The 16,695-nt window shown below is 42.6% G+C and overlaps 1 protein-coding gene across 1 annotated transcript; it reads left to right on the top strand.

The window, feature by feature from the left end:
- Nucleotides 1-668: 668 nt before the first annotated feature.
- LOC118770398 (transmembrane protein 168-like) lies at nucleotides 669-10,538 on the top strand. Its single transcript, XM_036518042.1, has 5 exons — nucleotides 669-776; nucleotides 2,223-3,486; nucleotides 5,140-5,282; nucleotides 7,649-7,923; nucleotides 9,945-10,538. The coding sequence occupies exons 2-5, from the start codon at nucleotides 2,326-2,328 to the stop codon at nucleotides 10,490-10,492; spliced, it is 2,127 nt and encodes a 708-aa protein (XP_036373935.1). The 5' UTR covers nucleotides 669-776; nucleotides 2,223-2,325; the 3' UTR covers nucleotides 10,493-10,538.
- Nucleotides 10,539-16,695: the final 6,157 nt, after the last annotated feature.

Raw genomic sequence — 16,695 nt, forward strand, 5'->3', positions numbered from 1 at the left:
AGATTTTAGTAATTCTGCCAGCAAGAGAAAAGAGTGGGTGTTTTTTTTTTTTTTTTGATTTGTTTGTGTATTTTTAAGAGTTGGGGGGTGTCTTAGTTCTGTAATATTTCCTGGTATACATGAAATTCCAGAGAGAAAAAAAGACTCTTATATCATGCCAAGATTCTACTTTTCGTATTAAAATAGAGAAAACACAGCTAAAAAAATTCCAGTTGCTAAGTGTCCTGTGTCACTAAAATATTTTGGCACTTTCTAGTCATGAAGTGCTTCATATAGTTTCATTGAGACATGTAGTGCATCATCTGGGTGGCAGAGAAATTTACACAATATCGCTGTATGCAACCCCCTACTACGCTACAGTCAATGGTGTCAGCTATAGCATCTGAGACCACGATGACAAATTAGCCCAACTCTTAGGACGTGGGTGTATTTTTACAACTTTTGCGAATTCACGATCTGTATTATGACAAGGGTGAGTGCTACGACATAGGCTGAGGATGATTTATGATGTGCCATAAATGATTAATTCAAGGCATTTTTATATGTATATACATATAAAGACATGATCACATTCGTGAAGAAAAAAGGGATAGACATTTTGAAGATTTTGGGCACGACTGCAAACAGAACTAAGTTTGTCCGCGGAAGCATGCCATAGTTTAGCTCAAGGGAACATGGTGGATGTGATAACTCACAAGCAAAGTTTTCAAACTAGAAAAGTTACTAATGACTCCTAAATTTTTCACTGTTAATCGGATTAAAACAACGCAAAACAGGTAAATTGGAATTCTGTTAATTCTTTAATTCTTCACAACATTTAGCTTTAGAGATTTTTTCACCTTTGCTAGCGAGCTAGCTAACTCCTAACAGAAAATGAACGTCACTGTCATGTATTCATATTTTATAATACATTAGATTATTAACTTCCTACGTAAGCAGGTCTTGATAGGTGCAAATGTGCTTTAGATGAAAAAGTAGGTTGTTCGCTATATGGTCACCTAGTTAAAATAACGTTATCTGCTATCAGGAGTTGGTAAACTCAACCAATTAGCCAGCTAACTTAGCTATCTGGTACTAGGAGTAATCCCATATTTTAAACTAACATTACTTAGTTTATATCAGTGACCTACGTTATACATCTAATGTTAGCGAGTCGGGAAGATAGTTCTAGTTAGCTTGTAAAGAAGCTGGTTTTGTATAATTGGCTTTCCAGCGTACTTTAGGCGACCAACGTTAACGTTAATTGTAGTCTTAAACATTTGCTTGCTAGCTGGCCAGTTATCAAGGTAGTTTTCTATTAATTTAATAAAGTAATAAATAAAACACGCAAAAGTTTGCTCCTAGTTGACTAGATGACGTAAGAACATCTGTGCAAACGTGAGTTATCGTTTATATTTTGCTTAATTAGTTATGTAAAGTCAAGTTTTTTTTTTTTTTTTTACCTTCAAACGTTTATCTAGATCTAGACCCTGTTAACATCAGCATGATTGCTGTCACAGAAATTATTTTTCAGGAATAATGTAAATAGTTGTAGGGTATCGCAATAATTAGGCATGAGTACAGTAACGTAGGCAACGGAAGTAACTTAGAGAAGAATAACCGGTTTGAGAAATCACAATTCCTCATACCGAGAAAAAATTGAAAGCTACTCCCATTAAAAAAGTAGCCAAAAAACTTCTACTGGACCTGTCTCATATTACTTTTACGGGGTAGAAGTTTTCAATGGTATTTAAATTATGGTATCTAGTTAGCTTGATAATGAGGAAGATTAGCTATGTTTTGCTAGCTACGTGGCGTGCTGTCTGAGCTGCTAACCGATTTAGTGTCAGTTGGTAGGAAACCGTGCTAACCACAATGCCCAATGCTAGTTTGACTGAACTGACGTGCAGCCTTCTTTGATTCTTTGTGGAGTAGTTCTCACAAGGACATACCCCATCCTGTAATTAACGGACATTAATTAATCCGTATGATCAATATTGTCAGCAGCTCTCCTTGATAACTTCCTTAACTACTATACCAATTAGCATGCTCGAATGGCTCATTCAACCGAGTGATGAAAAAGTAATGTTCAAAGGGTTATACATTATTCCTTGTGATGCAGTTATGTTCTTTGATTGCATCCATTGAATGGATTGGTATGAGCTTTAAAGGCTAAGCTGCTTGAACATATGTGTTGAGTTAGTATTCAAGGTGTCACATATCTCCCTTTCCTGTTTTCTCAGCTGTGGAAGATGTCATCTGATTGCTCCTGCCTGAGGAAGGTCTGTCTAAATCCCTTACTGTCTGCCAAACATCCTGGGTGACCTTCCGTGACCTTCTGATGTAATGACCCTGCGCCCATCCTCATTAATGTGCAGGTCTTTACGCTACTGTGTTAGCCACTGTCTGTATGCCACAATGACCAAGCTTCAGGAGGTCAACAAGGAGGTCAACATGCTGTCCTCTGTCCGATTCATTAGCTACTTTTCCAGTCTCAGCCTACTTGTGGCCATTTGTCTGGGTCTGTTTGTCCGATGGGAAAAGACGGCTGAATCCATGATCCTCGTCATTTTTATCTTAGGACTGTTTGTTCTTGGAATCGCCAGCATATTGTATTACTACTTCTCCATGGAAACGGCTAGTATGAGTCTTTTCCATCTGTGGTTTGGATTTCTGTTGGGCCTGCTCTGTTTCCTGAATAGCCCTGTTTTGCAGAATGATGTTAAGGAGGAGATCACCAACTACCTGTTGCTAACCAGTATAATCTTGAAGTTGCTATGGGCTCTGGCAGAAAGGATACGTGGTGGTGTGCGATATCGCCCGACTTTACTGACTTCCGCCGAGTTTCTAGAACTTGTCGGTTTTGCCATCGCCAGCACCACCATGCTGCTTCACAAGGCCGTGAGCATCATTATCCTGGTCGTGGCTCTGGCCATGCTGGTGGTGGACCTGCGGATGAAGTCCTTCTTGGCGATCCCGAACCTGGCCTGTTTCACTGCGGTTACCTCCTCGATGTTTTTCAAGTCCTTGGAAATCTCCACGAACCCGTTCGCTTTGGCCTGCTACCTCAGCCGGCTGCTCTGCGAGCCGCTGCTGGACGTATACTTCAGTGGGCTGTCGGTCACCGAGCGCTGGCTGCCCTTCCTCGCCCGCGGCCCCTTGCTCCGTCGCCTCTCGGTTCTTCCCCTGGGCCTGGTGGAGCTCACCTTCTTCGTCCTCGCCGCCTTCAAGCTGGGCGACCTGGAGCTGTGGTACTTCGTGATCCCGGGGTTCTCCATTACCGGCATCTTCTGGATGATCTGCCACATCATCTTCATCATCACCCTCTGGGGGTTCCACACCAAGCTCAACGACTGCCAGAAGATCTACTACACCCAGCGCTCTGAGATCAGGACTCTGGACAAGGTGATGGCCTCCAAGGGTATGCGCCATTTCTGCCTGATCTCAGAACGCCTGGTGTTCTTCAGTCTGCTGTCCACTGCAATCCTGGGAGCAGTATCATGGCAGGTAGGCTCTGCCCCTGACCTTATATGAGAGTAGATTAATTTACTGTCCTCACACAAGAATATTCTTTCCAAGCTCATAGAGCAAGTAAATAAATACAAGACCTTGCAGTAAAGTTGGAGATGTGCCAGTCAATAGAATAGTCAGGAGGACTTTAGGAAACATCCACATTCAAGTTAAAAAAATCCATTTCATTCACTTTTCATTCAGAAAGTTTATGGCAACTGTAATAAGACCAGAAAGTGCAGGGGTACTTATGACTTAAAAGCGGTTTTTAAGAACAGTGGCATAGGTGGTGCACCAAGATGGGTTTTATGCCAGATAGCCTTACATTATCATTAAACACAGATCTGTAGGGACTGGAATGTTCTTAAAAACAAGTTTGTTTTAATTAGAAACAGAAAGGCAAAAAAGCTAAAAGACATTGCTATAAGTAAATAGCAGCTCAGACATGCCACAGTGTATCAGTTGGTGCAAGTTAGTTTTGGCTGAAAAGCGGTACAATTTCGTTGGAGGAACTTTGGTCCTGAACTGATAACCATTGCAAATAGTTTGCTTTTTATCCAAGAATTTAGTGGGTCAAGATGCATTCCATTGTAAATCTGTCAGTGGTAGGAGAATTGTCAGTACTTCAGTTCCTATCCCAAAGAGTATATTAGAGACTGTGTCTGGATGAGACTTCTGCAACACTTCTGAGACATTAAGAATTTGCCCCATTTGTCATAAAGTTCCTGAACTAAAAAAAAAAACCTTTTATGTTTTCATGTTTTATGTTTCTGGGTTATTTTTATTGTTATTTTTCTTTCTTTGCTATTGTTGTTTTACTCAGTATATTGTTGGGCTGTAGCTTACATGTTGTCGAATATAATATATAATTTTATATTATATTACTATATTGTAATGCTAAGTATTCCATCAGACAGGCTAGTTTCCCATTCTTTCATCATGTCTGTAAGCACACAGGAAGGTGAAACGCAACAAACAATATGCCGTGTCCAGGGTTCAGCTTAATATCTCCCTGGAGCCATGCTTACAGCGAAAAATCTGGGTGGGTTTTCCACAGAAAGCTGGAGCGATGCATCAGATGAGGACACAAAGCAGCTGTGAAGCCCGGGGCAAAAGTACTTCAGCCCAGTCCTTTTTCATTAGGAAATCAGGTCTAAAACTTACTGTACAATCAGTTTCTGAAGAGTGGAGTTTTTATAATTAATTTGCTGGTGTGATGCTTCACTAAGCAGGCAAGACAGGTGAAATTTACTCTTAAGCACTGGCCAGATTGGCAATTACTGCTGTGCAAAATGTCAAGTGTGCTGTTTTTCTTGTATTTTTTTTTTTTCAAATTCTCTAAAATGAACAGGCACAATCAAAATTTTTTCATTTTGATTTAAGCAAGGTTATTTAAAACATGAAGTGATGTGTTCAAGGATAGACAAAGCCCTGCATAATTATCAGGCTGTTACTGAAACCAAGACGAAACTTTGACAGAAAGCTTGAGATCGCGATGAATACAAATTCACATCAGCTGTGCTCTTCTGCCATGTCTGAGTGGAGGCTTTGAGTTCACAGATGCCTGAAAGAAAACCCCTCATGTGAGGTATTTCCACTGTTTTTGGGGAAGTTCTGCTTGGTTTGTTAATACGTGCTGTCATCCTGCAGGCCACCAGCGGGACCTTCATGAGCGTGTTCCTGCTCGTCCTGCCTCTGGAGTCTCTGGCCCATGGCCTTTTCCACGAGCTGGGGAACTGCCTTGGTGGAACCTGCGTGGGCTATGCGTTGGTCATTCCCACCAACCACAGCAGGTACAGAGTAGAGAGGAGCCATTTATCCACATTCCATACATCCTGTTTCTCTTGTACCATTGAACGCACCCATCCAAACGTCCTATGACGTTTACGTCACAGGCAGCTCACCCACCCACATTCCTCATCTGATGTACCTGTGATATCAAGAGGAATCCATTACACTGTATTTCCCTGTGTGCATTGCTGAATCTGTTTGAGCCAGTTGTACTCATGAGGTGGAGGAAGTTAATTTTTATAAATGGGATATAATAGCTAACTGGGCCTAACAGCCCTACAAGCTACATTTTTGGCTGTCATGGAGCTTCAGAACTCAAAGTGGAGCAGACAGAACCAAGCTTGGTGGCTGATGGTGTTTGGGTAGAGTAGCCTGAAGATAATCTAGCTTTCACTTGGTCTAAGGTAGCTACAGCGTCCCTCAGCAGTTGGGACTGTAGAGAAGCTTGTCAATACTTCTCCCATAAATTAGCTGAAATAAATGAATGAATAATTTATTTTAAAATATAATGAACAAAACAAAGAAACTAGCCTATGCACCAACAGCAGGGACGAAATGAGCCTTCCTCCTGCTCTGCAACCACACCTGTATTTAATCTGCCTTCCAACTGGTGAGGTGTGGCTTGTTAGCCAATAAACTGTTCCCTTACAAATCACCATGAGGTGCACACAATTAAGAGTGAATGACAACAGTTAGGTTCAAGGGAGAGGTGAAGGCTTTCCTTCACAGGGACAGCTTTCCTTTTTCCACCCTGAATTTCTGGGTAAAACGGTACCAATGCATAAGGTATTCCTGTTATCCCTCAGAGAGTCAATGCTGCTCACCCCAGGGGTATTATTGACAGATACATCCTCTTTGTTTATATTGAAAAGCATAAACCGGATGTTTAAAAGGTAGCATTGTCAAAAGGTGGCTGTTAAAAAGGAACAAAAAACCTTCTACCCTTTTAAAGTGAATGGCATTTGAGGGACTAGATTTGTGCTGTATCATGATATGCACAGTATAATTTAAACGTACACTGTGTATAAGGTTGAAACAGTGATACTGTTTCAGACAATATATCCTGCCCGTCTCTAATTGCAACTCTGCGGCCATGAGGTTTCTGTATTCCAGTGCTGTGAGTGCCACCAGGGGATTGTGCACATGATCAGAATATAGCAGTTCGTAATTTTGGTTTTTGATGTTCCCGGATCATGTTTTTTCAATGATGAGGGGCCTCTTGGGAGATGAGAGCTGAAAGAGAAAGAGAAAGAGGGAGAGGTAGAGAGGGGAGAGAAGGAAAGAGAGAGAGGTTTCCACCCGAATAGACAAGCAGCAGCCCGGGTAGTGAGAAATTGACAGGCTGCTACAGGTCTCCATGCTTTTGCTCTGTTATTTCACCCTTCAACAAGCATGCTTTCAAAATAAAGATGTTTTTCTGCTTGTCATTTCGATGATGCTGTCCGTAAATGCAATATCGTTTCGTAAAATAACTCATTTTTCTCATTCGTTTCATTCCTTTGATTATTTTTAACCAGTAAAATTGGTTGAATTCCGGTTTTTGCCAAACAAAATGGAGTTATTGCTCTGTCCTCTAGTGTCAGGGAAGGCAAATTTGTCACATTCATGAGAAAATATATGCAGCGAAGGACAGGTGAACATTTCACCGCTGAAGTCTTTGTATTCTTTTAGTAGAATTATGTGACCAACATGCCACGTACGTGTCACTCACAATATCAGAGCAGTCAGCTGATGATATTAGCAAAAATTTTGCTGCAAGTTCAGTTTTCACATCAGAGTTACAGTGGACAGTGTGGCTTTCTCATATAACAACTTATAGAGGAGAGAATGAAGTAAGTCTTCCATAACCTGTTTCTCCAAAAACAGAAATGTGCAGTTGTCCCAGTTCAGTACAACAATGACAGCTGGGATTAATGGACAATAAGGGGTGAAAGATGAGTCATCGAATAGAACTGCCAGGGCTCAGATAGTATTACTAGAAAAACTCTGTGCGGGTAGCTTTGACACCTGGCTGGAGGGATGGGTAAATCCTTAGTTTATTACTGGATTTGAGGGTATTCTCTGTGTAAGAGGCAGAGTTGATTGACCTCTAGAATTCGCAGTGGGACTGTTTGGAACAGTGTCAGTGTGTGCCGTAATGTCCCTCTGTTACATTACATTACATTATTGTCATTTAGCAGATGTTCTAATCCAGAGTGACTTACATAGGCCACAGTTTTTACATTATACATTCATACAGATGGATATTTACTGAGGCAGTTGTGGGTTAAATACCTTGCCCAAGGGTACAGTGTTGGGGAATCGAACCAGCACCCTTTCGGTTACGAGCCCTGCTTCTTACCGCTATGCGACGCTGCCGCCCCTGCAGTGCCGACGGGCAGCCGTCCCTCCTCCCCCCGGAGCTGGTGCAGGAGCTGAACCTGCGTGCCACGGGCATGCTCAACAGCATCCAGAGGTTCTTCTCCCACCACATGATCGAGCCCTACAGCTGCGACTACTCCACCAGCGGCATGTCTCTGGACGGCCTGCAGGCCAAGCTCAAGGGCTTCCTGGAGCTGCGCACAGCCGATGGCCCGCGCCATGACACCTACCTGGTGTACTACAGCGGGCACTCGCACCGCTCCGGGGACTGGGCCCTCACAGGTAAGGCCCCTTACACACACACACACACACACACACACACACACACACACACACACACGTGCGCATAGGTCCTTACTGTCCTCTGCAGTTTTGTGCTAATTACTAATTATTTATTAATTTGTGCTAAGTACACGTTGTGTTTCTAGGAAGCAAACCAACAAAGCTTGCATTTTGATGTGTATTGTACAGACAATAGCCATATGAATTATGCCTATTACGACAAAGTATGACATTCCCCTCTCCTCCCTGCTTGAAATGTAGCCGCAATGTTTCTGACTGTAGATAAATCCATGGGTTGGGGGAGGGGCCACTGTATCCTCCATCCCATCGTTGCTGGGATATTTCCATGGGCATTAGGCCTGGCACAGTTTAGGCATGGCTGAGCGAGGCCGGCAGCAGCGAGCGTTATATAAGAGCGAAAGTGGGAGAAGTCAGCAGTCACGTTCTCTGCGCGTCGCCGTCTCAGGACTTAATGGGATGACTGTATTGAGTTAAAGCTTCAGTGCATTCTTGGCAGGGCTCTGTCCTGATCCCCCTCGTGAGTGACAGCGTTTCTATTCTCCTAATGATTCTGTGTACTCCGGAGTGATAAAGCGGTGCTTTACATTTCTGCAAACCAGTATCTGCTGCGTGCAGCATCATTGAATTCCTCTCTCGAACACTTTCCATGCACTGTATTTAATCTCACTTTCATTCCTGTTTGAAAGCAAATATTCAGTCTTGGCTGTAGCGTTCTCCTCTCAAGCCTCTCGTCCGTTTAATGGTCTTTATCTTCCTTTCTTGATAATTTTTAACGTTTTCAAGGTTTAAAGCTTTTCATTAAGTCTCTTGGAACTTAGACACGCTGGACTTGAAAAACACGCTTTTTTTTGTTCCTATTGACTCCATAAAATAAATCCACCTTTTTAAATACTGGTCGGTATCCGCTGCCGAGAGATGCGCCCATATATCTCATCTTGGCTCGATCTCAGAGCTACAGTTTATCTTCCGACCCATATTGCCGCCAAAGAGCATTAATCCTCCTGAAGGATGCCGCGTGTCATATTCCGTGCCACAGTGTTTGATCAGCGGCGCCGGTGCTCGGAGAAACAGCTGAACCTGTTGTGGAGGTGGAGAGGGTGAGAGGAAGGTGTTTTTTTTCCTTCCGCTGGCAGTCAGACGCTGAGCGGTGATGATGTTTCTGGCAGGGGGACTTAGACGAAAAGGGAGCGTCTGTAACTCATCCCTCTCTCAGCATCTGAAAGAGGATTAGCCGAGACGCCCGCCGTCAGCCGCTGGCCTACAGCTGTTTGTGACAAAGCAGCGAGTGGCCTACGGAGTCTGTGTGACATTTACCATGGCGCTGTCCTCTGAGGTCACGATCTACAGAGGTCACCCTCCTGTGGTCACCCTGCTGAGAGGTCATGATGAGTGCCACCTGTGTATGACAGGAAACACTTGTATGTTAAAGACACTGCAATATTAAATCAAATATATACGTATATGGTGGTCAGTACTACAAAAAGACTGTCAGATGAAAGATCCTCCATCAGGCCTAGTGATAGCATAACCCAAACTCCCTCAATGGATCTGTTTGGCACTGGATCACATTGATGCCTTTTAGAAGGATTTAACTGCAGTACAGTAATTGCTATAAGGCTGCTGTCTTGCATGCGGTCTCCAAGGTATACCATTCCCAGAACAGCAATTAGCGATTTCTGAGTATTTGTAATAGCAATAAGACATGAATAAAACATTTCAAATTAACCTCTAGCAAGAAATTACAATTTAACATGAATCTATGGAAGCATTTTGTGTATAACAAGTCTCCACGCGTTACTCTTGTTAACACTACAGAACGTGAATGTACATGGTTAAACCAGACAACAGATGAGAGGAGGTTCGTGGATAAAACATTATTTGGTTTATTTGGTCTCAAGGCTAGAGTGAGTAATGTTTGGTTGGAGAGAAGAGAGGAACGTAGCTGGAGTCATGTTTGATGTCAGGAGGCTCATGGGTAAAGTGATGTTTTGGCCCTACAGGTGGAGACACATTACGACTGGAGGAGCTTTTGGATTGGTGGAGGGAGAAGAACGGCGGGTTCTGCTCCCGGCTGATCCTGGTCCTGGACGACGAGAACTCCCTGCCGTGGGTGAAGGCGGTCAGGAAGGTGGACGAGGTGTACGTGGCGGTTCAGGGGGCGGTGCTGTCCCGGGTGGCGGACGTGGAGGAGATGCCCCCGCCGCGCCTCGGAGACTTCACCGCCGACTGGGTGGAGTACAACTGCAACCCGGACAGCGACATCCAGTGGTCGGAGAAAGGCCGCGGCATCACCGCGGTTTACGGCGTGTCCAAGAAGTGGAGCGACTACACGCTGCACCTGCCCACGGGAAGCGACGTCACCAAGCACTGGAAGACGTACTTCCCCAAGGTGACCTACCCGCTGGTTTACCTGGCAAACTGGTGCGGGGGCCTGAACCTCTTCTGGGTCTGCAGTATCTGTCTGCGCTGTTTCAGAAGGTTCAAGATGGCATGGTTTCCGCCAACCATACTGGACACAGGCCAAGGTTTTAAGCTGGTCAAATCATAAAATGATTTTTATTATTATTATTATTATTGTATTTTGTTTTTTTTTACTCCGCATTTGATACTTAACACTATAATTTTAAAATATAATATAATTTGTCATAGTCCAAGGATGTTTTTGAAATAGTTTGTGTTTGCTGTCAATCCAATCAAGTTGAGTTTGTGTAATTTTGACCTCTGAAAGTTGGTTATCATTCCCCTTTGAATTGACAGCTGTTGATTTGGGGGACCACTCGCATAGCTGTGACATGGTTTACAAAGTGGAGCCTGGTCTGTTACATTGTGTGCGGTAGCAGTCCCCACACTTCACAATTTACAGAGGAAAAACATACAGAGGAGCTCTGTGGGACTGAAAAAGCGGACTTTTGCGGAGTTTTGTCTTAATGAGATTTATTGAATGCCATTGCTTAAATGACAGATACATTTTGAAATGATCATGGAGCACGCTAGCTTTTTATGAGCTTTTTATTTTGTATTTGGTGCAAATTTCTATAAATGTGTATCCCTTTAACAAGCACTAAAAAGAGCAACAAGAGTGATATAAATAAGCCTGGCTTTATGATTGCTGCTGCATTCACTTACACACAGGTTTACTGGACGTTACTGGTGCATTTTACTTGGCTTGGTCTTGCAGGTACTATGATAATGCAGGGAGAGCAGTATTTGCAACCTGTTTATGGACAATAAAGAGAAGTACGTTGTTACTTCTCACTGTCAAGTCTAGTGATACCAGCCAGCACCACGCACTGCTATGTTAAGCCTAGTATCAGATTGAACTGGTCACAAGAGCATCCCACAAGTGTGTGTCCACGCAGAGACAAAATATTTTGAATGTATCATAGAAAGTATCCCCCCTACAGGTTTTTTTTATACTACAGCAATCATGAACATCTTGTATTTGTCCTTACAACATGTGAAAGTAAAAGTAAGAATAAATATGATTTGAGGGGGAACCCTGAATGCAGTACTAAAATAAACATGCAGCCATTCGAGTCAACGCTAAAAGTAGTACTGGCTGTCGTTTTTTTTTTATACATTCCAAGTTATGCATGGAGATTTCCGAACGCTAGAGTAATCAGTTGATTTCATTGGTTCACCAGTATTTGAATGATTTAAATCAACTGAATTGCTGTTTTATTCAGGTTAGTCCATCAGTAATGATACAATTGGATCAAATGGTTTAAAAGCAGCACAGTTGTTGTCTTGTTGTTTCATGTCGAGTGGTCATAGAAGAGTAGCGATGCCAAGACCTCTCTGAATATCCATCTGCTGAGTGCCTTGCGTGACCAAGCCAAAAGTTACTTAATGGAGCCTTCCACATGTAGTCCTGTGAGTCTTTAAATATTTTTATGCAAAACTGCCACAGTGCATTTTATTCAAATGTGCGTGTAACCCTATGCATACAGGTTTGTTGCGTTTGATGCACTGAAAGATGCCTTAGTGCCTTTATTGGTTTTTTGTTTCTTTTTTACCCGTAGTTGATTCATGAACATCTTGGCAACTGAAGTTTGTTAATGGTATTTGTGGAGTGGCCCTGTGTCATGCACAGAGATATGAGCATGCTCAGTGGCATGGATTATTCTGCTAGTGTTTGAGGGGTTTATCATTTTACTGTTCTTTTTCATCATGGGGTCTGCTGTTACACACTGTGGATGGAGAAACCATCCACGTTGCTGAACAAAAAACTGTAATCGCCAATAAAATCATTCTTTCCTGCCACCGTGTGAGATTCACTGCGAACAGGTGTCTCTGGCTGTAATTAAGCAACTTATTAAACCATCGGAAAAGTCTCCTGACGATACCCTGGGCCATCGGACACTTAACCTTTTATTTGGCGCCACGGAGCACCATCTGTCCGTTTGTCAGTAAGTGTGTCAAGAATTCCCTGACATGGGAGGCCAGCCTTATGCTATGCGGAAAAGTGAAGTAATTAACAGTGCTTTCCTGGGGGCACCAGAGAGGGGCGCTGTTCTGAATGTAAAGCAGAAATGGAGGCTGAGAACATCGCGGTCGGGGTAATGGCCATGACAGTCGTCTCTCAAACATCATTAACGAGGAGAGGCACCCAGAGGTGCCACTAGGCCACCATCTGTATTGACATAATTAACAGAGTCTGATTTACATACAATTCAAATACCCAGTTACTCTGTCCAAATGTTAGCGACAGCGGCAATTAGCAATTAGAAAAAGTTGCCCCAACAGTTCTGCCAGATACATACATAATGGTGTGGAATAGCTTTTACACAGAGTGGGATCCAAACTTTCACTTTAACTGAATGGTGTCATTTGAGGATCTCGCCTAGAGAGTGAAATATGTCACATTTTGAAATGAAATTATTAGAAGACTACATGTGAGAGAACTTCTAGGGTACTTTGAGGTTGATATCTTAAGGAGAAAACCTGTTGTATGATTCTTGGAGTTGTGCAGTTGCAGCTGTAGATGAGAACTACGCCCACATGACACGGAGACAAAGGGAGCCTTACCTGACATTTAGCCGAAAAGGATATTTCCTGGCTGTAAGACAAAGCAAGACTGACTTTTTAAAGACCACTTAATGCATTGCAGAAAAGTATTTCAGCATGGCATCATACTAGCATAATGCATTACAGAATTCTCCTTCACGGAGAAGTGCAGCGTTAATAAGGTCAGTCTGATTCATCGCTACAGCACAAATAATTTCTAAGAACATTAGATTACTTTCTGGGATTCATCTCCGAAACTGGATTAGGTAGTAGGACTACCTTTCTCCAACCGACTAGAAAGTGCTGAGTTAAAGTCCACCCTTCACAAAGCCTTTTTTGTAGAGTAGCACTACTGTGCTTGGTTGATTCAGCAGCTAGGCCTGATCTTTATAAAATGTTTCATTGAATCTTTTCTGAAAATGGATTGCCCTGTTACAGATAAAATCATTTTAAGAGTCTGTCTGAATATCACTTGGTCGAGTGGTGATTTGCCTGGTTTTATGTTCATAAAAATGGAATTAATTCACTTCCATAATTATAAGAACATCAACATTGATATGAGAGACGAAGAGGGTGGAAGTAAAGTGAAAGGTAAAATGAACTGACTATCAGTACTATCCTCCATCTTAAAAGAACCAGAAACTTTGAGGACATGAAAGTTTCAGACTACACTGAACTTGTTATTCATGCCACGTCTGTTTATTTTCAAAATGCCATTCTGTATAGTTCAACAGAAGTTCAGTGTAAAGTAAATTTAATCTCTGCAGGTAAACACTGACATCTTTTCTTGAATCAACTTCTTCAGTGAAATCAGATAATAGGAATGCACAGTTGGTCCCAAAGTTTAAAAAAGACCTCATTCTATCAATGAAATGTTAAAGCCATTAACTAAAAGTATAGTAAAAGGTCATTCAATGATCACAGGAAAAATGATCTCTTTTTATCTGTAAAATTTAGGTTGTAATTGTATGTGACTGCCAGCAGTCTACCAGCTAAATGCTGACATTTTAGTGATAGAAATACATGTTTTAGATTTTTATTTTGGATAAAAGAAAGAAATAGTATAAAGTTTTTTCAAGATGCTGTTTCTGGATTAGCCATATGACGCTTAAGTGCTTGCATCTACTACCTAGTCAGTAGTTTAAATAGAGTAATTAGTTCCCCTATTAGAGACAGGCATAGTGTAGGCCAGAGTGTCTAAAGAAGTTAAAATGGAACAGATCATCCCTCAAAACCTTTCCCCACTGATGTTTTGGCTCAGGTTCACTCTGCTGATGCAGTGCCAACATGACTTGGCGCTCTGTGCCAAGACCAAGAGTGACGGTGACACATGGATTGTTCAGCCAGATTACACAGTGTGACACTTTGAGGACCTGTTTCGCCACATGCCTCTTCTTAAATGAATAATTAAGAAGAATTTGAACTTGGTTGGAATCTTGTAGTTAAAGTACATTATCCGTTCCATTGGGGGTTTCCATTGAAACTGGTTTACAATCACTGTTACCATATACGATTATATACGAACATATACGATTATATTTTGGAGGTTAGGTCCTACCATTTGAGCAACTTCATCCCACCCCCAGTGTTGTTGGATATGAATATACACTATATGGACAAAAGTATTTGGCCACACCTGTTTTTCAGGGTTTGGGCTAGGCCCCTTATCTCCAGTGAAGGGCAATCTTAATGCTTCAGCATACCAAGACATTTTGGACAATGCTATGCTTCCAACTTTGTGGCAACAGTTTGGGGAAGGCCCTTTTCTATTCCAACATGACTGTGCCCCAGTGCACAAAGCAAGGACTATAAAGACATGGTTTGATGAGTTCGGTGTGGAAGAACTTGACTGGCCCGCACAGAGCCCTGACCTCAACCCATCGAGCACCTTTGGGATGAACTGGAACTGAGATTGCGAGCCATAAATGCTCTACATGAATGGGCACAGGAATTCCCACAGAAACACTCCAAAATCTTGTGGAAAGCCTTCCAGGAAGAGTGGAAGCTGTTATAGCTGCAAAAGGGGGACCAACTCCATATTAAAGTATATGTATTTGAATACAATGTCATTACAATGTAATGGTCAGGGGTCCGAAATACTTTTGTCCATATAGTGTACTTTTGGGGTTTGTTGCCCCCAGTTGTATCCTTATCCAATCAACAGTTTCACTGGCAATAGGAATTACGTTTGCAAAGCTGCAATACCATTGCAAGGGTTCTTTAATGCAGCTTAGTTCTTCAGTCAAGCGAGACTAGTGTGATTTATTTGCAGCTCTTGATTTTGAATGCTCAAAGAAATTCTGTCAGCTCAGCACATGTTGCTGGGATCTTTTAAGAATATATTTTTTGTTTTTGTTTGAGGTTCGATGTGAATGTGTGCTGTGATGTTCTCACAAGTGACATCTTACCTAGGTTGTCTCTTGATTTTGGAATGTATTGAACACCTTCAGTTATACAGTACCAGTCAAAAGTTAGGACACACCTGATTAAGAAAATGGGAAACATGCATTCAAAGATGTTTTGATCTAAAGACTTCACTATTTATATTTGTCTATTTTAAAAAATATATATATTTTTGGCTACTTTGAAGAATGTAAAATATAAGATTTAATTTAACACTTTTTTGGTCACTGCATAATTCCATTTGTTTTATTTCATAGTGATGTCTTTACTATTATTCTAAAATGTGGAAAATGGTACAGCATGAAGAAAAACCCCTCTATGAATAGGTGTGTCCAAGCATTCGACTGGTACTGTGCGTTTGAAATTGTTATTATTGAAGAACAATGTGAGAGGAGGACCAAGCCAAAGTTAAGGCAAACCCTTAATAATACGATACACCTCCTGGAGAACATGTCCGGGCTTCATTAGCGCAGCACATTAGCCAGTTGCTGCATGGCGATGTCGGGGCGGCCCCCGGGGGGCGCCACAGGGGCTCGTTTGATTGCAGCCTCACAGCTGGCCTGTGATGTAGGGCAGCCGGTGCAGAGGGAGGGCGCCCGGGCGGCCCCTGCGGTCAGGAGCATGAAGGAGCCCGATCATCTGGAGGACGCGCTGATGTGTCACACTCTGATCAGAACACACGTCCTCGACGTCTCAACCACTTGGACCGAAGCTATTAAAATGTGCACTACCCTTCCTCTGCTTTACTACTTTGACTTTTTCGCTGTCGGGCAATTTCCGTGTAATGAAATGGAATCGCCTAATTTAGAGGATGGCCGCAGCTGTGCCTGTGTGGAGGGTGCATGCCTGTGTGTGTGTGTGTGTATGAGAGTGAGTGAGTGAGAGAGAGATGCAGATCTCCCATGGGAAAGTCCTATCTTTGATATTCCATGGCACACATCAGGAGGTCTTCCCAGAGTCCTCCACCTCATTGGCTGGAGATGGGGGGGGGGGGGGGGGGGAGTGGGCTGGGGGATGGGGGTTGGAATGCCATTTCATTCAATCACGGGTTGGTGCAGCGACTGTTATCGCTGTGTTGAGGGCTGTTATTGCTCAAGCTGTTTCATTTGGATGAAGAATGCGTTCAGTGGTGGTATGCCACTGGTGGGATGCCAGCTCTTCTGCTTTTTCACTGTCCAATTTGAGGTGTTATTGCACCAAGCTAATATGTCCACCTGCTATGATACTTTTATTGACGGAATAATAAGGTATTCACTGGGGTTCAAACTTTCCAAGAACAGCACAACTTGGTACAGAACAGTGTAATACTTTTAAATGCACACACAGAATATGGGAATGAAT

The sequence above is a fragment of the Megalops cyprinoides genome, chromosome 23, assembly GCF_013368585.1.
Source record: "Megalops cyprinoides isolate fMegCyp1 chromosome 23, fMegCyp1.pri, whole genome shotgun sequence".
Lineage (NCBI taxonomy): Eukaryota > Metazoa > Chordata > Actinopteri > Elopiformes > Megalopidae > Megalops > Megalops cyprinoides.

Coding starts and splice junctions, on each gene's coding strand:
- LOC118770398 (XM_036518042.1), top strand. CDS start 2,326: ATGACCCTGCGCCCATCCTCATTAATGTGCAGGTCTTTACGCTACTGT. Junction 3,487..5,139: donor TGGGAGCAGTATCATGGCAG/GTAGGCTCTGCC, acceptor GTCATCCTGCAG/GCCACCAGCGGGACCTTCAT. Junction 5,283..7,648: donor ATTCCCACCAACCACAGCAG/GTACAGAGTAGA, acceptor CCGCCCCTGCAG/TGCCGACGGGCAGCCGTCCC.